Source organism: Adiantum capillus-veneris, chromosome 13 (genome assembly GCF_014529385.1).
Source record: "Adiantum capillus-veneris isolate H3 chromosome 13, ASM1452938v2, whole genome shotgun sequence".
Classification (NCBI taxonomy): domain Eukaryota; kingdom Viridiplantae; phylum Streptophyta; class Polypodiopsida; order Polypodiales; family Pteridaceae; genus Adiantum; species Adiantum capillus-veneris.
This window is the reverse complement of record NC_140943.1, coordinates 25,915,002-25,937,608: the sequence shown is the minus strand read 5'-3', so window position 1 is coordinate 25,937,608 and position 22,607 is coordinate 25,915,002. Positions and strand designations below refer to the sequence as shown.

General features: G+C 37.3%; 1 protein-coding gene across 3 annotated transcripts in view; it reads left to right on the top strand.

Moving 5' to 3' along the window:
- The first annotated feature begins 5,574 nt into the window (after window positions 1-5,574).
- Window positions 5,575-22,607, top strand: part of LOC147443723 (uncharacterized) — an 82,250-nt gene continuing 65,217 nt past the window's right edge. The window contains exons 1-4 of one of the 3 annotated variants that reach the window (XM_086526531.1): window positions 5,575-5,831; window positions 6,304-7,132; window positions 7,392-7,508; window positions 7,600-7,735. In XM_086526531.1, coding sequence (XP_086382657.1) covers window positions 6,410-7,132; window positions 7,392-7,508; window positions 7,600-7,735 — 976 coding nt within the window. In that variant the 5' untranslated portion in view covers window positions 5,575-5,831; window positions 6,304-6,409. The other 2 variants (XM_086526532.1, XM_086526530.1) reach the window with 2 other exon arrangements.

The following is a 22,607-nucleotide window of genomic DNA, read 5'->3' as shown; positions in this document are numbered from 1 at the left end:
GTCCCTGTCCATTGACTCTTCAATTATGTCATGCTGCAACTGCTGAAGACTGCATAGCTCCCTTATTGTAACCACCAACAGTAGGCCATGCTCTTTATCAATCACTTCCACATCCACAACAGGATTATCTTCCAAACCTGGTCCATAGGAATGTACTTACCATTGAGCATTTGTGATCGCATATACCAAAACGAGAGTAGCAATGATTAGCTTGCAATCATGTACTTGACAACTAGAGTATCAAGCGCGACCTCGCACCGTAAGCCAATCTCTTCCTTTACATACCATCCTCTGTCAAGAAGTTTGTCACAGGATGACTGTTGAAATGACTTGCACATGAACATAGTTCTCGTAACACGGATGTTGTAGCTATGAAACAACTCTATGAAGAGTGCAGCAGGACAAAAGTTTGCAATTCTAACCAGTTTGGTGGGAATAGAGCTACGTAGAGACTTCTGTATATCCTTGTAGAGCTTACTTCGCATTGCCTCCACCATTGTTTCCTCGGGAACTGGCCAGTCCACAGTGTTCCAATCGGTTGGTAGAGGCACTTTCACCAACATGCCATTATTATTCCCTGAGCTGAGTTGGTAGAAGTAGTCATAAAAAAATATTCCTTCATCAGCCAGGCTTTTGCTGCTCCTCCCTGAATACTGTAGAGAACCAATGTGGGAATGAACAACAAGGAAGAGGCCTATTATGCACTCCACAGGCTCCCATTGCTCATAAGAAGAGGGATAAACATCTGCAATATATATAAAAAGAGTTAAACTAAGAGTATCAATAAGTAAAAATGACAAATCTAATGTAATTGAGCTGTGAAGAATGGAGACATTGCTCATAAGAAGAGGGAGAAACATTGCAAAATATATAAGAAAAGTCATAATGAGAGTATCAGTAAGTTCAGATATCAAGAGTACTTACAGATCAAATGAAGTTCAGATGTCAAGAGTACAATTGCAACGTGGTTGATGTATATCTGATACATTTCCACCGTTTGCTATCACGTATGGATGGGTAAACACATGCTGAACAAGAACTTCCTTTACAGATCTTTTGCCGATTTAAACTTTGAAATCCAACACTCTGGCCTTCCATGCTGAGCGGTAAACGTTGATACCACTAGACCTCTTGGGTCTTCTTGGTTGCATGAGGACCCATGAACCTTTGTTTATCCTTTGTCCAACCCATTGGTTCTTTGCACTTATTGAAGTTGATATTGTAATTGAGGATATGCTACTACTTGGCCTTCTAGGCAAAGTGCAGTTGTTGGTTGTTGGTGTGAGAGACAGTAAACACCTGGAGCTTCTTGGGCGAGAAGACGTGGAAGCCATAGCTCTCAGAGAAAAGCTTTAGAGGAGGGAGATTCACTTTGAAAGCATTCTAATGGAGGGAAAGTGTTTTAGAATTCCAATATCTTGTGCGGACCTAATGGTCACCCTCTAGTACGTTAATGACCATAAGAGAATATCAGAAGTGGGACCACTGGCAAGCACCTAACAGATCGGTAAAAGGAAGGAAATTACGATGCCACAATCCAAGATTCGTGAAAGTTTTATGCTATTTTCCTATTTTTTGATTCTTTCCACGTACTTTCCTACGTAACGTAGCCTTCGTGCTCATTGGACGCGCTCTATTTTTCTCTCTCTTCATATGGCCCTCCAAATGACCTCTGAAATTTCCTAATGACATCAGAATTTGTACTTACAAATGTACTTAGTAATTCATTGATTATACCTTAAATTGATACTGTCTATGTGTTTCGAATACTCGAAGAGAGAGAGAGAGAGAGAGAGAGAGAGAGAGAGAGAGAGAGACTTGAGAAAACACTTGATATTAAGATTAAACTAGTAAAAAATGTTACATTTCGTTGAAGCCATTCAGGGATGATTACATAGGTACAATTTGAATACGGCCATAGAGATCTCCACAGAAAAAATGCTTCTCCCTTCGTTGCATTACTCTTCATTCGTTCAGCAAGAAAGAAAAGTTTACAGAGTCAACGCGGCAGTCTCCTCCACTATGTCATGTCGAAGTTGCAAAATATTGCATTGCTGCCTTATTGTAATTACTGTCATAAGATTTAGGTCTATGTCCACCACTTCCACGTCTATGATAGCATTGTTTGCCAAACTTGCTGCCTCTTGATCCATAGGCACATAGCAACCTTCAACAATGTGAGAACGCTTGTACCAAAAGGAGATTATTAATGTCTGTGTCGCAAGCATATACTTGACAATGAAAGTGTCAAGAGCAATCTCGTAACATATGCCATTTGTTTCTTTCACATACCACCCTCGATCAAGAAGCTTATCACACAAGAGGGAATCAAATGATTTGCAGAGCAACATTGTTTTAGCAACATGTACTTTGCAGGTATGAAATAACTCAACAAAGAGACCAATAGGACAAAAAATTGCAAATTTCACCAATTTAGTGGGTACAGAGTTTCTGAGAGACCTCTGAACATCCCTATAGAGTTTGCTCCTCAATGCCTTACTCATTGTTGTGTCGGGAACGGGCCAATCCACAGAGTTCCAGTTGGTTGGTAGTGGAACCTTCACCAACACTCCTCTCTGATTCCTTTGATTGAGTTGGTAGAAATGGTCATAGAAGAAAATACCCTCGGCTGCCAGGCTTTTGCTAGTTTTGCCAGCATATTGCAAGACTCCAATATGAGCATGGGTCACAGAGATGAGACCTATAATGCACTCCAATGGCTCCCATTCCTCATATGACGAAGGATAAACATTTGTGAATGTAATAGAATAGAGATAAATACAAACATCTGTATAACCTAATTATATAACTGTGATAAAAGAAGAAGAAAAAAAACAGATTCTCGTTTGAAATTAAGATAACATTTATCGAGGAGTGCTAAATAATTAACTTACAGTTGCACCGTGGATTATGCACCATGGAGACATCGCTGCCATTAGCAATCACATCGGAGTGAGTGAAAACATGTTGAACAAAGACTTCTTTCACAGTCTTCTTACCGACCTCGACTTTGAAATCCATAACTCTTGCTTTCCATGTAAAACGAAATATGTTTGTTCCTTTTGAGCTTTTTCTCCTTCTTAGCTGCATAAGAACCCCAGAACCTTTGCTTATCCTCTGCTCTTGTCACCTATTATATGTAGTGAGAGAGTTTGAGATTGAGATAGTGCTTATGCTACTACATGGTCTTCTTGGCACACTAATGGTGAGGCTGGTTGGGGACAGTGTAGAGAAACCTCTAGAACTTCTTGGGCGGGTAGAAGACGAAGCCATAGGTAAAATGGAGGGAGAATGAGGTTTGAAAGCCTTTCATAAAGATAATGGATATCTTTTAATGAAGGGAGAGAGCTAGCTATCAATCAGTAGTCAGGTGTCATGAACTTGATGGCTACTAGCAGTGGGCCCTACTTTGTGAAAGCAGGAAGTTACCTCACGAAAATCAGACAAACCTCAATATTTTAAAATGTTTTCTTTCATTTTTTTGTTGCTTTCCATGTATTTCTACGTTACGTAAGGTTGCTTTTCATTGGCTGCGTCTTCTTTTCTCTCTCTTCAATACGGCCCTCCAAATGACCTCCAAAATTTCTTAATGCCCCACGCACGCGTGCACGCGCACGCGCACACACACACACACACGTAAAACTTCCCATCTATAAACTTTGTTTGATCAACATCTTGAGCAAGGTTTACCTTACATTGATCGCATTTGCGGAATGTGGGTTTAAGCCACGAAATATTCTTGGTAGTTTGATGCTTAGGCCAATCGCCTCCTACATGTGGGGGGCATGTAAGAGCCGTCTTCACTTTTCGTCCTCAATACAAAAGATTGTTTCTACCCCCAACAATTCATGGTATCCTAGCGCCCCCCCCTCCCCCCCGCTTCGGCGCACACGCACACACACAACTCCCCGGCCGTAAGCTTTGTTTGATCGAAGTCTTGAGCAAGGTTTACCTTACATTGTGCACCTCTATTAACGAGAGGAGGGACGTACGATTTAGTGCGACACCTTCTTATTGCTCACCCACAAATCGCGTTTGCGGATTGTGGGTTTAATCGACAAAATCTTCTTGGTAGATTGATGCTTAGGGCAATCCCCCCCCCCCCCCCCCCCCCCTTCATTCCTTTTCTCGAGTCCTTTGTGCCCTTTGTGCGTCTCTCTCTCTCTCTCTCTCTCTCCCTCCTTTTCATGTTGACTAATAGGTGTTGAGTTCAGAACTAGAGGGATAGATTTTTGAGGTCTCGTGTAATGTCTTCGTATGAAGCTAAAATTCTCTTCATCTTTTTCTTTCTCTCTCTCTCTCTCTCTCTCTCTCTCTCTCTCTCTCAAGGAGTAGGGCTTTGCGTTTTATGGGAGACAACCAGAGAGCGTTTTATGGAAACAACTTGAAGAATGTTCCTAAGGTTTTGCCATTTTGGCCCATGTGACATTGTGAATGCTGCTTCACACTGGCCGCCCAAGTGGGCCGATCCCGAGGGCCTTTCATGTCGATTAATAACTGCAGCGAGGATATTTTAATGAGGGAAAAGAAGTGATCGGGCAGAGAGCCGCGGCCGTAGATTTCTCTTTGCATTTTCTAGGGGTCAAACATAGGCTAGTAAAGCCACATTTCGCCCCCGAATGTGCGCGCACACCTCTCCCTCTCTCTCTCTCTACCGTCCTTGGAGCGGTGAGAGATTATGTCCTGAGTCTGAGTCCTCTCTCTCTTTCTGCTTATCTCTCTAGACGGTCGCACGTTTCTCCCTCTCTCTCTAGAGTCTAGACGCTCGCGTGCGAATCATCAAACTCATCGCAGGAGGGGTTCTGAGCGCTCGTGGCTGGCCGCTGTAGCCTCTTCCTCTGTTGTGCCAACGTGGACACAAGGCGATGCCAGAAAGGGAGTGCGGCACTGTTCTCTGAAATCTGAACTCTGGAGTTCGGACTGGACGTCTTCTGTCTCTCTTTCGCGAATCAAAGACACAGAGCACACTCACAGAGTCACAGGTCTCATGTGTACACCTGCAGGTGGCTCTTCGCCTTCCTCCGTCCTCTCGAGTCTCTCTCTCTCTCTCTCCGTCTCCTCCGGCCTCCAGGTTTATCAATCTCTCTCTGTCTGTCTCTGTCGCCCCTCTCTCTCTTTCTCTCTCGGTAGCTTTCGCGCCACTATAGCTGAAATTCTTGCCCTTTGAGCCATGAGGATAGATGAAGCACGTTAATTTATTTATTTAGGTGCAATCGATAAGCTTAGTTAGTCCTGACCTTTATTTTATCGACTCCTGTAGGATCTCAGAATATTATGTGTGTGTGTGTTGGCACTATCATTTTTCTAATATCTGCCCGCCCCTCTATTTCCCTTTCAACCTTTTCAATCCTCTCTCTCTCTCTTTTGGAAGCTTTCCATTATCTCTCTCTTATACACAGCAAAACCTCGCATAGTGTTTGAATGAGAATCACTCAACTGTTGCGACCCGCTGTGTCCGACATTGCGATCTAACATTATATTCTCTCTCTACGCACGTATTCATTTATTACTGGCTAGTTATCCGGGGGTGCTTTTTGGGCAAAGCTGAGTGAGAGGGGAACATTACGGGTGCACTGCTCTAAAGACATAACAAGAACGCGCAGAAGACTATCTTACTTTTATGAACCGGCGCAGCAGCAGCTGCTGCAAAGAGCCGCTTCATCAGCAGCAGCAATGTGATCTCACTGCTCAGCAACCGCCTCGTACTAGTTTCACTCACACATACGTGCTGGAGCGCATCTCTCCCTCTCGCCTCCCCTCTCTCTCTCTCTCACACACACACACACAAACAGGAATGATGCGGCCCTATACCTCCAGCAAAAACAGCTTCTGTAAGCCTCCCTCTCTCTCTCTCTCTCTCTCTCTCACAGATCTCTCGCGCGCTTGCGTTATTATAAAGGGAAAATCACAGCGTGCTCTATATTTGCCAAAAGGAGCACCCAAAGCAACGACGTAAGCCCTCCTCAGCTTTCCCTTATCTTTCGCCAGCCCATGCTTTCCCTTGCACCTCTTCCCTACTCTTCTCTGCTTGTTTCACTTGCTTTATTTTACTGTGACCTCCATTTCCCTCCTCTTCTTAACTCTCTGCTTTCCTCTTCTTAGTCCCTTCGGTCTTGTAGTGGAAGAGCCCCATGCTTTACCGTGTACACTCCAAATTGAGCAATACAGTACTTTTCTTTCCCTTGCATGATTTGATATCACCCTCTACTTTGGGCCACCGCATGTCTTGCTAAACCCTAGGAACCGTTCTCACTTTCTCAAGCTTACTCTAACTGTGTGTTTTGTTTCTTTGTGTGTGGGTAGGTTATAGTGGATGTGCAGTATGCAGGATTTGACTCAAAGCATGGATTAAAGCTGTAAGGATAGATCTTAGGTTGGGACCTATTAAAGAGATCAGGCCCCCGAGGAGATGGACTATGACAGTCACATGAGGGCAGCTATGCATTCAAGCTTATGTAACGTGGTGAATTATGGGGAGAACCAGGTAGGGTCCATGATGGCACTCATGACCACAGATCAAGCGGCCGACGCCGATCAGAATCGACCGCATCATTCTCAACATGCACAAAATCACCAAACTAGCCATGAATCTCATCATCACCATCAGCACAACAATGATCACAGACATCAGCTTAATATTTTGCACTCTAATTCACTGTCTACCGCCTCCCCTCCGCCTTCCTCCTTCACATTTTACAATGCCGCAATTGTCGAACCTTACCTCCAGTCTGCCCTCATCCAAGCAACACATGCTTTCAACCAGTCCCACCATGCTGAAGCTCACCCTCCAATCATCTCTGGTCTTGATCATCTTGAACCAAGTACCGTCATTCCTACAGAGGAAGAGAAGCCTGATATTGGGGCAAGCAAGGTTGTGCAGAGTTCCCAATTTGTGGGTGGAAGAGATTGCAATTATGTGATTGCAACGACCGGTCCTAGTTTGCTTGTGAGCCCGGGTGCAAACTCTACGACGCAGCAGAGCAGAGCGGCTGCGGGGACCGTCTCGATGGACATGGAAAACACGCACTCGCACTCGCACTCTTCCGCAGACTACACGGACCCGGTTAAAGCGAAAATTGTATCTCATCCAGCATATCCACGTCTCGTAATGGCATATGTGAATTGCCACAAGGTTACATATCTGACTTTCTCAATTAGCAAAGGACAAAAAAAGAGAATTTATTTGATTACAGGCATGTGCTACTGCAAAAAAGTAGTCCGTGTTACTTAAATATGCGTTCAGTACTTGTTGGCTCATTGCATGGTGCTTCTGTTGTTGTTGTGATGAGGGCATCGTTGTGGGCACTTGAGCTTTAAAGCTATGCTGAAATAGATGGATGGTGAGAGCGTGGTAATGACATGGGTGAGTGTGTGTATGCGTGCTGCACCAGGTTGGAGCCCCGGCAGAGGTGGTGACAAGTTTAGAGGAGGTTAGCAAGAAGTACCAGACCTTCACAGCTGCTTCACCAGCGGCCATGGGGGCGGACCCTGAGCTGGATCATTTTATGGTACGAGCGCGCGCGTGTGTATGTGTGGGTGTCGTTTTTTTTTTCTGTTTGCCCTTCTATATATAGAGATGGAATCATGGTGCTGCTGCAGGAGACGTATTGCAACGTGCTGCAGAAGTACCATGACGAGCTGATGCAACCCTACAAGGAGGCCATGGCCTTCTTCCGCAAGATAGAGCTGCAGTTGAACGCGCTAAGCAAAGGAACCTTGCGCCTTTCGCAATCAGGTAGGCTCCTCCCCCTACTCGACCAAGAGCTCTACATTATAAGCTTTACACTCGGCAAGCAGGATCACTCACTGTAGCCACTTTGTCATTTCTTGGTGGGGCGTGCATGCACCAGCTCACAAAGCTTAACGTGGTGACACCGCCCACGCACCTGTTTTCATTTTAAGGTCTTTGTGTATTATAACTCCCTTTTAACTTCTACGGATGTAGAGACTCCTCCCTCTGCGTGCATGTATATATTGTAGCCCCATCATCGATAATACTCCCCCGTTCAAATGTGATTTAGTTATAAAAAAAAAAAAACCCCGGTAGTACCATAGTTAATTTGACCCAATCAGCTCTTCTTTGAATCGCAGTACCCTGATATGCCTTGAGCTTTGTAGCTTACCTCAGCTTGCCTTTCTTCAATGCCTATGGTTTGGTCCCCAAGGTTCCTTTCTCATCCTTTCAAGAAAGCTTTTCAACCTTGCCATGTCGTCCTAGACTAAGAGATAAGTATTCTCTAGAAGGGCTTTTCTATCATTAGGTGAAAGCTTTTCAACCTTGCCATGTGGTCCTAGACTAAGAGATAAGTATTCTCAAGAATGCTCTTCTTATCATTGGGCTATAGCTAAGTAGATGAGGGGCTTGATTATATTGTTCTCAAGCCTAGGGGTTCAAGCCCCCTTGAAACCACCTTGACAAATGTAAAGCTCGAGAGAACTTGGTGTATGAATGAAGTGTGTGTGAGGCACCATTGCTATTATTTAGAATCCCCATGTTTTCTTTAAATGAGCTTTGGATCAGCTCTTCATCTTTGGAGATTTACCACAACTTGTTTTCTAGGATACCTCTCAATCGAATTGATTTCCTACTCTTGGCAAAAGCTAACTAGTCCAAACAAAACACCTAATTCAATATGTGATCTTCAATACTCGCATGATTAAATCCTTCTAGGATAGGCAAAGGCAATGGAATTTCCATGCAGGAAACCTTGAATTCCAATGAAAGGCAGCATCACCTATTCCTTATGACTATACACCCACATGTACAAGGATAAGCAAAGGCAATGGAATCTCCATGTAGGAAATCTTGAATACGAGTGAAAGGCAACATCACCTATTCCTTATGACTATACACCCACACGAAAGGGCATGGAATGTGGGTTGAAATTCCATTCTTTGAGATATATATATATATATATATATATATATATATATATATATATATGTGCTCGAAAGTGGAGTGTCTTTCATTATATATATTTTTTAAAGTAGAAAATGTTGAGCTTATCAACAATTTCAAACATACCGGTATTGAATTGGAAATTTCTCTATCTATAACCACTTTTTATTGAGCCTATTTAGACTATAGGAAAGTGATTCTTTGATAAATCCATCGTCCATTTCAGTAAAGCACATTGCCGAACATATTTAAGGTAGTAGTATCATAGTTTGTTCTCAACAATGTGAAGCCAAAAAATGAAACATTTTGGGGAGGATTGACCTGTAAATATCCTTATCTGTGTTTAGGTCCATCTATCCCAAGCAATCTATGTATCTCTACAATAGATTTCTTTTGAAGAGATTTTGTGCTTTCTTGAGAGGTGATTTAAGAAGGATATGTATCTCTATATTAGATTCCTTTCGAAGAGATTTTGTGCTTTCTTGAGAGGTTATTTAGCAAGGAGCATTGAAATGTCAAAGGCATTGGTTGCAACTAGTAATAATGCCAATTAATCTAAAAGTCAAAGGTTATTATATATATATTCAAAGAAAAAATCTTCAATTCTCTTTGATTTTAGTGGAGCTAGAGGATTAGGAAAGTAAAGAGTCTTGATTGCACAAAGTTTTAAGGCTTATCTGCATTTCAACTCTTGTATGAATAGAGTTGAAAATGTTTCCTAGCTAGATATAGTGAAATTTGCGAGTTTTCTCTAAACTTGAGGTTGATTGAAAACTATTAGTTTCAATTCAAGAATCCTTTGATTAAAACTATGTTCTACCTTGATAAAAGGGGTTATGAATCATGAGAGATTCATCTCAAGCTGCATATCAAGATTTCATGGTTTGCTCAAGTTTTCTTAACTGGCTCTTGTTGTGTAAGCAACGTATTAACACAAGGGCTGTGTGAACATGAGCCACTGTTGTGGCTATAGGCTACTTTTTTGTAAATTCTTATTCTCAAAGACTACAAAGAAACCTCACGGATTTGTTCTCAAAGTTTGTAAGGAGTGGAAAAAAATAGAAATAATAATTTTATGTAGATTTGTTATTTTTTAAGAGCCATCTTCTAGGTACAATTGAGCAAATTTTGATATCCAATGTAAACCCCAAAAAAAACCTTCAAAGCATATTGAATTTTTTTTTAAAAATACATGGATATGTATATAATGAGAATCTATGCATATACTATTTTAAGAAGAAACACTATTGAATTGTTTTAGGTCTCAAAAACATGTATGTTGCCAAATTTAGAATGTGGCTCCATACTATTCTTAGAAATTTATTATTATTTTTTAATACTTTTTTTGGATAAATGGTATACTATAGTTTTTCTCTATGCCATAGGATCTCAATAATATCCTATGATCAAGGGTTCTTGAAAAATAGACAGTTTCGGGCAATTTTATAGATTGAGGTGCCAAGCCACTTAAGTGGCTCAAACACAAACCTAGTGTTAAATTATAGCTTTATGTCCAAATGACACCATACATTATTCGCAATTCTTATAGTATGCAAATATTCGATGTACTATGTATAAGGATCTAATTTTATATATTGTATTATATGCCTGAACATCATGTACTTTTAAATATGTTAATTTTCTTGTATTCCAAGTAAAAGCCCTTTTGATCAAAAGAAAGGTCTTTGATCAAAATCTATAGTATAAAAAGAGCTCTAGTCACCTAACGAGGCTTGAAAAGTTGAAACCGCACTTGCCTTGTTTTGAGAAGTGAAGATGAGTTAAAATGGAATAAGAGAAGCTTTATAAAGGACAAATGTTTTCGCATTTAGATTTTATCATATTTAAGGGATAGCTATGGAGAAGGAGCATTCCTAATGAGGCTTGAAAAGTTGAAACCGCACTTGTCTTGTTTTGAGAAGTGAACATGAGTTGAAATGGAATAAGAGAAGCTTTACAAAAGAGCATTTATATTTTATCATATTTAAAGGATAGCTATGGAGTAGAAGCATTCCTACATCCAAATAAGCTTACAAGAAATAAATTAAAATCTGTTACAGAATCTCTTTCTAATTGAGCCCTTAATATGTATCTAACATGTTTTAAGAAAAATTGGTGTTAGGACACTCTTATATCCAAGTTAGCTTTCGATAAACTAAATGGAGATTTGTGGTATAGCAATACATCTCTATCTCCAAATATTTTACACGAGAATGGGATTAAGATATTCAATTAGGCAATGTATAAGGACTCACAACCCCCATTGTAACAATCATCTAAGTTCTCTCATGTTCTTTCTCTATGCTTCTGCATTGTCTACTTTGACATGATTGTGCCAGAAACGTACAAAGGAAAAGAGGAGTTTAAGCTTGACAATGGATGTGGGGTTGACTAGCACGATCACATACGGGAGCGTAGAGATAACCATAGCAGAAGAGATTTATTTTCAATGATCAATTTGATGGACACTTTTAAGCTTTCCTTCATCTCAAAAGATCTTCCTCTATAACCTAGACCTTGAGATAACTTCCTCAATGTTCAAACGCCATCCAAAAACTTCTTGGGGACAACTATGCTCATTATAAATTGGTAATGTGGTTGTAGTTTCAATATGCTCATTAAGAATTGGTAATGTCGTTGTGGCTATTACTCAAAGGCTTGGGATATTCTTGACGTCTTGTAGATGAGACCTTTATGGTCCAGAAACAATAGGTGGACTCGACTTCACGATGACAAGGTTCGTCAATTATACGTTGATTGGAAACTCACAAAAAATTGTCATGTTATACAGACTTTGAAAACTACCAATGAGATATGTTTAAAGCTTGGAAATATGTTTGATCAAGACTCTACAATGCGAGTGGTCACCCTTCTCTAAAAATCGTTTTTCATCACATTTGAAGTCTACCCTCCCATTATCAACTCTTGGCTATTGACAATAGTACTTATGTAGTTGTCTTGGTAATTACAAGATTTCTTGAGGAGTATGAGATGGTTGTAAAGGTAGTATACTGTATTTCAAAATTGAAAAAAATGATGTGGGGAGTATGAAATACTTATATTCAATTAGGAGGCATGTCTATATCGAAATAAGCTCTCAATAAGTAGCTTATGTTTTCAAACCTTACATTATGAGCTTTGGACTAGGTCTCCCCAAGTTAGGAAAAACAAAATTTCTTTAAAAGCATCTTCCATGTATAAGTGAAGGTTGACTTTAGAAAATGAAAAGCCTCACAAAATTGTAAAGTCAAAAGTCTTTGCGTCTTTGAATAAATAGGTGGTAGAACGCACATATATGTAATGTGTGCATGTTTGTGATTTTACATTTGTATTATTTTTAGTTTTGTTTGCATATTATTCTCTTTTATTTGCATATCATTTTCTCTTTACCTTTGTTATAGCATTTTATTCTCTTGATCAAAGTGTCCTTGCTAAGGCTTGTACTACGTATGTAGTCCAGTTGTGACTTTGGACCAGGGAAACATTCGTGTGCATTTACATGTTGACAAAACCAAGTCTCATTGATCAAAGTGTCTTTTTAAAGTAGCTGTAATATTTGAGTGGACAGTTTATCCAAAGCTTCAAATACACTCAAAATAAGTAATTTGAAGATTTCAAAAATCGATCCTTGGAGTATGAGTTTGATTCCCAATATCCAAATCATTCAACCGCAACAAATACTTATGCGTAGTGAAGTTGTGACTGAAAGGTGGGTTGGATAAGCGAGTACAAAATTCTACATAAAATAGATAGTGGTAAAAAATGTTATGGTGTAGTATGGGGATTGTCACGAGGAGTCATAAAGTTTCATTGTGATCTAGCATCAATCCAAGGATTGTAGGTTGTACTATAGATAGATTTGCAAGTAAGACCTATAGTGGGAATGTAGCCATGGTGTAGTATAAGAACCTTGTATTGGAGTCCTATCACAATGAGACTCCCATCACAAGGAGACTCTTCAACAGTGGTGCAATTGGTTCATTCCACTTCCTTGCAAAAACATTATGCAACTCGTCTCTATTATGATAGTGTGTTGTCGCCAAAGTTATGTTTTTTGGACATGGACCATAGGCAAAAACCTATTTTTGATCCAAAAAATCTCACGATAGCTAGTAGACAACACTTTTTCTCGATTAGAATGTTTTTTGGATGAGAAATCATTCTTTTGAATTTTACAATTCTATAAAGTTTCACCAATAATTAAATTAAACGGATGCTCTTTAGTACTATGTATATTTTTCCTTATACGTGTCATGTAATCATAGTTATAGAGAATTACCATTTTTAGGTCTCCATTCTTGTGACGCGACATAGTAGAGCGAAATACATTGATAATGAACAAAGAATATACAGAGTACGTAGAGTAAACAGATGGAAATAAAGAGTCTATATGGATACAAAATAATCATTACAAGAAGAGCATAGCTCGTTTCATAACCTCTCGACCATCCCCGAGCTATCTCAATCACACTCACTCTTACTCTCAATCTCAATGTTGTGCACAATCTCAATCTCAATCACACTCTCACTCAATCTCTTCATGGCAGCAACGATTATAATCGAAATCGCAACACAATCACAATCCCAATATCATGACATTTTGCATCGTCTACAAAATAGCCAAAAGAACACACTCGTACAACCAAATCAACATGGTAATCAAATTCAAAACATCATTTTGTACCATCATAAAAGAGTATAATCACTTCTTGATTGGATGAAACAAAATTGATATTACCTGTGTATATCTGTTTGTAAGTCAACCTGTTGCTGCTTGTAAGTTACCCTGTTGTTGCTGTCAATTTGTTTCTGTCATAACTTGGTCAAATAAACTTAGAACATAGACTTCTAGGTACTCAAAACGACGAGAACAGTCTGGTCTACAAGGCCACGTGTACAGAATTGCGAAAAACGTTTTTCTTTGGCTGAAAACGCAGGTCGCGACTCTCAAAAATCCTATTTTTGGGTCCCTACTACTTTTTCAACTTATTTTAAGCCTATCCATGCATTTTAAGCTAAAACACATAAATATAAAACATTGATATTAATAAAAACCTCAATATTAACTACGTTTTTATTATATTGTTCATAAACAGACTACCTGTTGTTCATTAATCTTTATCAAAATATGTCTTTGGTGTATTATTTAAAAAGAAGAGAGTATATTTTCTCTCTTAATATCTTAAAACTCATTCATATAAGCTCTATCTAATAGACTATTCAACAATTTTTCAAATCGTGCTAAACGAAAGATATGACGTACTACATTTTTTTCGACTTTAAGAACTTCAAAATTTAGTCCTATTACAATTCCCCTTTCCTATTCCAACTTCTCCTTGAAAATCCTCATTCTCCATTTAAGATGGATGTATTTGTAGCAAGAAATTCCATTTCGTTCTTGTTGCCTTTTCCCATTCCATGTTTTAATTTTCTATAACTATGTATATATAATGCAACTCAAATCTAATTAGTAGACTAACCGTTTATATTTACCATCTATCTTAGTTCATAGAAATAATTTTCTTATAAGTTGTATATTTCCTCTTATCTATATCTTCATATAAATTAAGTCATATTTTGTTTTCCCCTTTTGAGCATCTTTCTTGTTTTCATGTTGATGAAAAGGTTTTTTAATTTAATGAAGCCATTGGGAAGCTATGATCAAATATATTCTTTCTTGATCAAAATATATAAGAATTCTTTTACTCGTTGGGAGAGGATTATTGTACATTGCAATGTCCCTATAGAGGGTTGTTGATGGGTACTTGTGTGGAGTATTTTACTATGGTTTCCATTTTTCTTATTCTCAATTCTATAGATTGATACATATAAAAGTGAACGAGTTCTATAAATTGGTACATATTGGATCAATATGGTTGCTTGGTTTCTTCTTATCATCTTGATCAATTTTATTTTTTATTCCTTATAAAAAAGAACAAAAATGTTTGATAAATTTTGATTCTATTCTAATGTGGTGGCCAATATCTTTCAATATGTTTCGAACAAAGCGAGGTACTAAGCTATGCCTAATATGGAGCTACTAATTACCGATAGCATGTGGAGAATAAATGCCACTAGCTATTGATTTTTTTTTATAATCATAAGTAGTTTTACTCTTTCTTCGATCTAATTAACTTTTTTTCTTCGTTGGAGTTTATTTTTTTATTGTAAAAGAAATCTACTATATTGTGGTCCATTATGTACTTAAGTTACGTTATTGTCGCATATTGTCATGTTGGAGAAACTAAGACAATTTATATCATTACAAACTATTATTTTGTTCTCATGATGACGTTGGGATTGCGTTAACCAAGAATAATCTTTGGAAATTTCCACTCACACTTGAGACAAACTCAATCAAGTGACCTATTGTAAATCTCCTTCTCAACCATGTTGATTGACAACTTCATGGGCTCAAATGGGTCTTTAGTGTCATTGTGAAGTTGCCAATGTAATTTGGATATGGGAAGCAAGGGTGATGTATTAGTTTCTAGAGAGAATAATATACACACCATGAGCCTTTCTCAACCATGCACTTGGATGATATTCTTGAACTACCTCCTCAATAACCTTACAAAATGAGTGATTGAAACAAAAACATATTTCTTGATCCTTAATTAGCGTACATATCTTAAGAGATTGTTCTTTTCTTATCTCTAATAATCAAAACAATGTAGTTAAACTAGAACTTTGTCTTAATCATGTTGTATACAGATGCCACTAGATGCACTCAACCATGATAACATTCACACCTTTTCTCTATGTAAAGTTGGAAAAATAAAATTATTAGGAATATTTTATAATTATTGAAATGAATTCTTTCTAAGAAATGATTACAGAAGCAAATTATCATACCTAATACAAAGCAAATATTTGTACTAGTATACAATTTTTATACTTTATCTTGGAAAGTAAGCAATCAATTAAAAATACAATGATATAAAAATTGCTTTGATAGTATTTGACAAAGAAATATGATTGGAAACAATAGAGTTTTACTTTTAATTAGTCTATGTATTTTGAGGAGTCCCATATTATATGATGTGCTATTTAGGATCAATATTGTAAATATTCCTTACAAGATCAAATTCTTATTTAATATATAAAACCTACGATTTATCCAAGATTATTAGTTATAGCATGCCAATTTGATCTCATAAAGCTAGAGCATTGGTGCTTTCCACTTTTAAAATGCTAGTTTAATTATAGCTAGTTCTTGAGTCTCTAGTATAGTCTCGTATAGTCTCTCGAGATCAAAATCCCTAGAGAGAGAGTAGATTCCATTGTTGACTAAATGAGGTAGGAATGATCCAAGAGACTACAAAGATTTATAGATGACATACTGTCAACTAGATTGGCGTAATTCAACGTAGATATTGCGGAGAAATGTGTTTGCACTGTATACATTGGGAGAGATTAAAGAGTCAATCCCTACATTACTTTTTTCAAAAGATAGCTCACAGAAACAACAATTGAGCCGATTTTTACTAGAGATAAACATAAGAGTTATTTTCCCCTATTATCTCTAGTGGAGGATGAGAATTATCTATTAGACTTCTAGAGAGCTATTCTAATATTATCTCATACCAGCTACAAAGAAGTCACAATGCAAATAAGTAGAGATCTTATACACCCACTTTTACTTGTATATATTCAAGATAGTTTTAATGACATACATCAATCAAAATTTGTGTCCACTTTGTTCTAGTAATCTAACATACATTTTTAGCTAAAAAAAATACACTAGTTGAAAGTAATAAATTCAAGGACTTGGTTTCACTATTGTCTTGAAAATATACTATTGAACATAATTTGAATGACGAAAGCAATGCGAATTTAAGGAAGTTGAAATGTAGGCATCGTAGTCTCTTATCTTGAGCTCATTTACATAAGAGCCAAGAATGATTTGTCCACCCAATCATGAGAGTCGAATATAGATACAAAGTGGTGGCTCACACTCGATCGAGCACTAACTAAGGATAATCAGATGTACTGTGTCGCAAGATATACGTCCTTGTGGTTGGACTATACCCCCAAGATCTAGTACTTATCACTACATTCTCTATGTACTATATCTCTACTCACTTTTAGTACATCATGGTCCCACCATTATAGAGGAAGTTACACCGCCTCCCACTAAAAGAAGTTGATGCTTGTAAATAGTGTGTGACTCATGATGTGAAAATAGCACCAGGTAGAACATCTCCTTATTTTAGTTTAGCCTTTAGAGCTCTTTATGATTTTGATTATTGTTTTCCCTTGGAAACTCTTATCTTGGCTATATCAGCTCATTAATGTAAGTCCTTTTGACTATTGATTGCTACCCTAGATCTTTTAGATTTGGTAGTGACATACAACTATCTAGAATCTTAGTGCTATAAATACATAAACAAATAATCCCTACTATTGATAAACAACTGAATGTTCTATTTAAGGAAATTGTCCTCCATTAGATCTTTAGTGTCTTTACAACCACTCGGCGTCTTCACATTTATCGGCTTGGTATTCTTTGTCTTCTATCCATCAACATACCTTTTTTCCAAGCTAGTAACTTCCTTTTGTCATAAATTTGGATCCATTAATCTTTATCTTATCTCACTAAGTTGAGCGGGTTTTTTTAAACTTTCACCTTGGCGTGCACTTGGAAAGGATGATCATCTTCCTTAATAATTTTAAGCTCTTATTAGTTGCCATTTTTAAACCAGAATTTTCCACACCAATGTTTATATACGATTGGAGTACCAATTGTTATTTTCTTAATCACGTTTTAACATACAATAATTGATTATTATGCTTGATCTCTCTCTTTCATTGAGGGTAACTAATTACTCATACCTTGGTCTCTTCCTTCTTGAACTTGTATTGAATCTAGACAAAATTAACTCAAGAATTTTTTACTTTCTATTGCGTGCTCGAAAATCAGCAATTGGTTTTCAATCATTGATAGTACATTTGTAGTAGCTAGAAGAGTTGTGGGAAATTGCCTTTAAAGTGTCCCATTATCGATGGGATCTTCCTAATGTTCTTGGAACGGTCCATGGTAATCAATGATTCTAAAGGTCCAAAAGAACCTAAGAAATAAGTAATTAGTGGGAATAATGAGCACGTGTTTATAAAATTCAATTATATGCTAGCATGCAATAAAAAATGATTTCATTATACCTTATTTGATGTCCTAATAACAAAATTGTGAGGCTAAAACAACCAAATGGCTTGATTATCACGCCATTGAAGTTTGTGGGGAAAAAAATTATCATTTGGTCTAGAGCATAGCAACCACGATATGGAATACCCGTACTAGACGTAGTTTTCAAAATAAAAAATAAAATACGTCAACTTTTTAGATATGATTCTTTAATATTGAAAAAATGAAGCAAGTCATACACCTCCTCAATGACTCTTTAATGTTTAATAATAGCATACATAAACAAGCATCATAAAGCTCTAAATCACACTTGATCAACTAGCAAAGGACATTAGAATAGAATACGTTTTGAGTAAAAAAACGTTAGAATAGAAAAGGCCATGAGATGTGTTGTATGTTTCAATACGGAACGTCCGTTATTCTAAATAAAGGGTGTATTATGGCTGCTATGGTGTAGAAAAATCTTTAGTCTTCTCAGTATGTAATCCATCAAAACAAATTGTTGGTTTGTCCACAATGTAGTAGTTCTTTGACTTTGGAGTGTTACATATATCAAAGCCTGATGGATTTTTAGGGTTATTTATTTTTCCATAGGTACTATGCTTTGAGCATAAAACTCAAGAAAGTATTTTTGAATATGAGTACTTCTCTTATGAGATTGCAACTTTTTCTCAAGACTTTGAAAATATACTTTTATGTCATGTTAGGTTACCAACCTAATGTTAAAGCTTTCAACATCGATTTTTGTTTTAGCTATTAGGCTTAGCCTTTTCGCAATAATTACCTAGGTGTGTTTTACTCAATCTTAACAACTCAAAATAATGAAATTTATATAAAGAATACACCTCCTATTAGCTATAATATATGCAATATATTTACTATATGTGATACTTTTTCTTGGTATATAGTACGTAGCATTGATAAAAATATGTATGTTTTTTTGAACCCCAGAAAGCTAGTTTAAGATGATATGGATAGCTTGTACGAATACTAAAGTGAGCTCTACTACTTTTAGTGGACGATTTTCATGTCTTTCGCATGCGTGTTTTGAAAATTAAATTTTAGTTAACTTTTGGGTATTGGCTCAAAACTTTGGTAAGTAAAATTTGACACTTAAATATATTCATGGGATTTTACATCATTTCATACTTTGTTAAGAAGTGCATAGTGTGTCTAGGAAAGCATTGGGACTCTTGACTATGAGGATCCGAAGCAAAATCAAGTGAATTGCAAACGATTTGAAGCAAAAGACACATAAAATGAGAAAACTCCAACCATAAAATTTTCACTTTAAAAAAGAACCAAGATCAACTCAAAAATCTTGTGTGCGTGAAGATTTGGTATAGCCTTACTCCCATTTGTAGAGATACGATACTCTTTTGTCCTAATAAAAACCCTAAGTTTATGCTTCAACTCTTCGTTGTGACCATTTCATGGAAGGTTCGGAACATCATTAGAGAAGACTAAGTGATTATTTGAAGGGTTGAAACCTTATTTGGAGACCTCACAGTCTCAAACATTCAATGGAAATAGCATGGGATCTACAGTATCTCCACTATTAGATGTCCAAATGAGTTCATTTTCAGCTCTATAAACTCATCTCAGATTGAGCAAGGATATTACCATCATCGATGTGGATTTTGAGCTATTTTTTATCATTTGATGGCCATTTTTAGCCCAAACATATACTTTTTTCCTTATAAATTGCCCAAACGACTTGGGAAGAATCCTTAAAGTTGTTGGAAAATCTTGTTGGACTCAAAATTTATGTTGAAACTCATTTCCACTTGAAAATCACTTTGGACACATCTTTTATGGCCATGTTTGAAACTTGTTATTTTTGGTCGAGATCGCTCGCATTAAAGTTTCTATGCAAAACCAACATGCCACTTCAAAACACTTGAAATTTTTACATTTCTAAAGCAAATTCGGTATATTTTAGTGTGATAAAACACACATAAGTGCCAAGTCATATAAGTGCTACGTCCAAGGCCTCGCCTTCCTTGTAAGATATGTACATGGTTTTTCGCAAGTTTAATGCCCAAACTAGAGAAAATTTCCCTAACTTTGTTGGCATCCAACTCACCCTTGTCTGCTATTATTTTCCCAACACAACCATAATGGCTAATCACATCTTCCACGAGGAACTTACATATTTCTTCCGTGCTTTTTTTTCTTAGAGCACGACCTTCAATCTAGTCCTCGTGCAAGCATTATGTATCTCATTTTCCATAAGCCCAATGGCATTGTAGCTAGATCTACTACCATTTATAGTGCTTGAACAATGAGTAAGTAGGGTGAAATCCATCACACTGATTCACAATTGAATACATTTGATAGGTTTCACAAGACTCCATAAAGTGAGGTACATCTTTATACATACCTTTCTACCAATACATATTTCATTTTAGGAAAGGTGGATCTGTGTCCAACATAAAGACGCGTTAAACTTTTTAATAAGCTCCTTTGATTATCTTTATCATTCAGAACTCACAATAGCATCTCATTTATTTGTTTTGGATTCTTTCACAAGTACCCAGCTTTCAAAAAGTATCGGAATGATTGTTTGCATATTCTTTTGAACTCTTGATTAGTCCACTCTTCTTGCCTTGTCAAAGTGCATAGATAGCATCCAATGATCAACATTTGACCTTGATATAGTTCCTTTCTAAATTACTTAAGTACATTTGAGAGGAAATCATGATCACCCTTGGCATGAGAGCTACTATTAAACCTCGTGTCTACACCATCACACTCGACAAGGATTCCTTCTTTTTTTTTTAGACCTTGCTCTAAATTCCTTCTTTGTTTTTAGACCTTTCTCTAAAAATAATATCTACAATTGGATGACCTTACCCGCAATATGCTTAAATTTTGGATTCAAAGACTCTATGTAGGCAATCCATCTTAACATAACAATGTTAGGAGTTGACCAACTCGTTATCATTCCAAGAAGATGTAGGCAATGAGAATCCACCGTTACATTTTTTGCTATCAAATACTCTTTATCATATTCCAATGTTGTTATAATTCCCTTTTGAACTATGGATAATTGCGTTGATCAGCACTTGGTAGTTTTGTTCTCCAATTCTCACCACATATTGCTTGCCATCGTCATCATCTTGCCCAATTGCCCATCCAATTTTTGTGGGGCTAGTATCGCCTGTCACAAGTATATGTATTTCACATTCATAGTTTACTTTCCTGAAATTTGGAGATATAAGAAAAAACTTCTTTAAGTTTCTCATGGCATGTGTAGGAATTTGTTTCTCATTGAAATTTTTGTTCGTTCTCAAGAGTTCGTAAATTTTTTTCCTACATGCGTATAACGTAGAATCTAGATAGCATAAAATACACATACACCTAAGTACTTTTGAACCTCGATCACATTAATACATGTCTCTTTTATTCTTTGAATCACATCAATATTTGCCGAAAAAGGTCTTCTACCATATGTCCCACCATAATTCATTCACATCGAACACCTACTTTTGTCAACACAAGGTAAGGTTCATTTCTTCCAACCTTGGCAAGATCTCATCGTGATCATTGGTATGATTTGTCACATACTTGCGATCACCCCTCGAGACCAAAGCCACATCTATATCACTTACATCGCATCCTTTGATCGACACATCAAAAGCCCATCATATCCTTGTAGTCCTTGAATTATTTGTCTTTGGCAAGGGTTTCTCTCTTAAGAGTGCCAAAGTTTCTTTTATGGTCCACACAAACAATAAGGAATTGAACTGCACACTTTCCATCGTTGCTCCTTATCCTAGCATATGATGATCCATCATCTATCTACTTTGTTTCCATGTGAGTAGCAATAGGGTTTCTCTCTTAAGAGTGCCAAAGTTTCTTGTATGGTCCACACAAACAATAAGGAATTCAATCACACGCTTTCCATCCTTGCTTCTTATCCTAGCATATGCTAATCCATCATCCATCGACTTTGTTTCCATGTGAGTAGTAATATGATTGCCCAAGGATAAGAAAATATGCATAGATCTAATGTACAATGAAGTTGTAAACATCATTCACATCCCCTATAGTCAACCTTACATTTGGACAAGCTTCATATAGGTTCCCTAGTGTATTATTTGCTGCACAAATCATCCATCCGTTATTAATATCAATTGGTCATTTTTCATTTTGATATAAACGCTGACATGAGGATAATCTATGGCTCATAATCTATCAATGCAATGTATGACTCTTCTAAGTCTCCCACTTTTACTAGGGTCTAAGTAGTTGCTCTTGCTCAATGACTCTGAGTAATAACTCTTGTGAGTTGTCTCAGCTTCATCTTTGTTATCTAAGAAGAGAACCTGTTTTACTTCTCCTCTAGACTTGTAGCATCCAATAATGGTTTCATCACCTTGCTCACCATAGACTTGCGCTCCTTGTGCATTTAAAGTCCCTCCTTCACTTTGTACATGGATATCCTCAATAAGGGACTGTTGCTTTCCCTTGATAATGTCAATGATTTATTCATGAAACTCCTTCACTTTGTTAAGGACCTCACTTGAGGTAAATTCAACATTACTATTCAAAATCCTG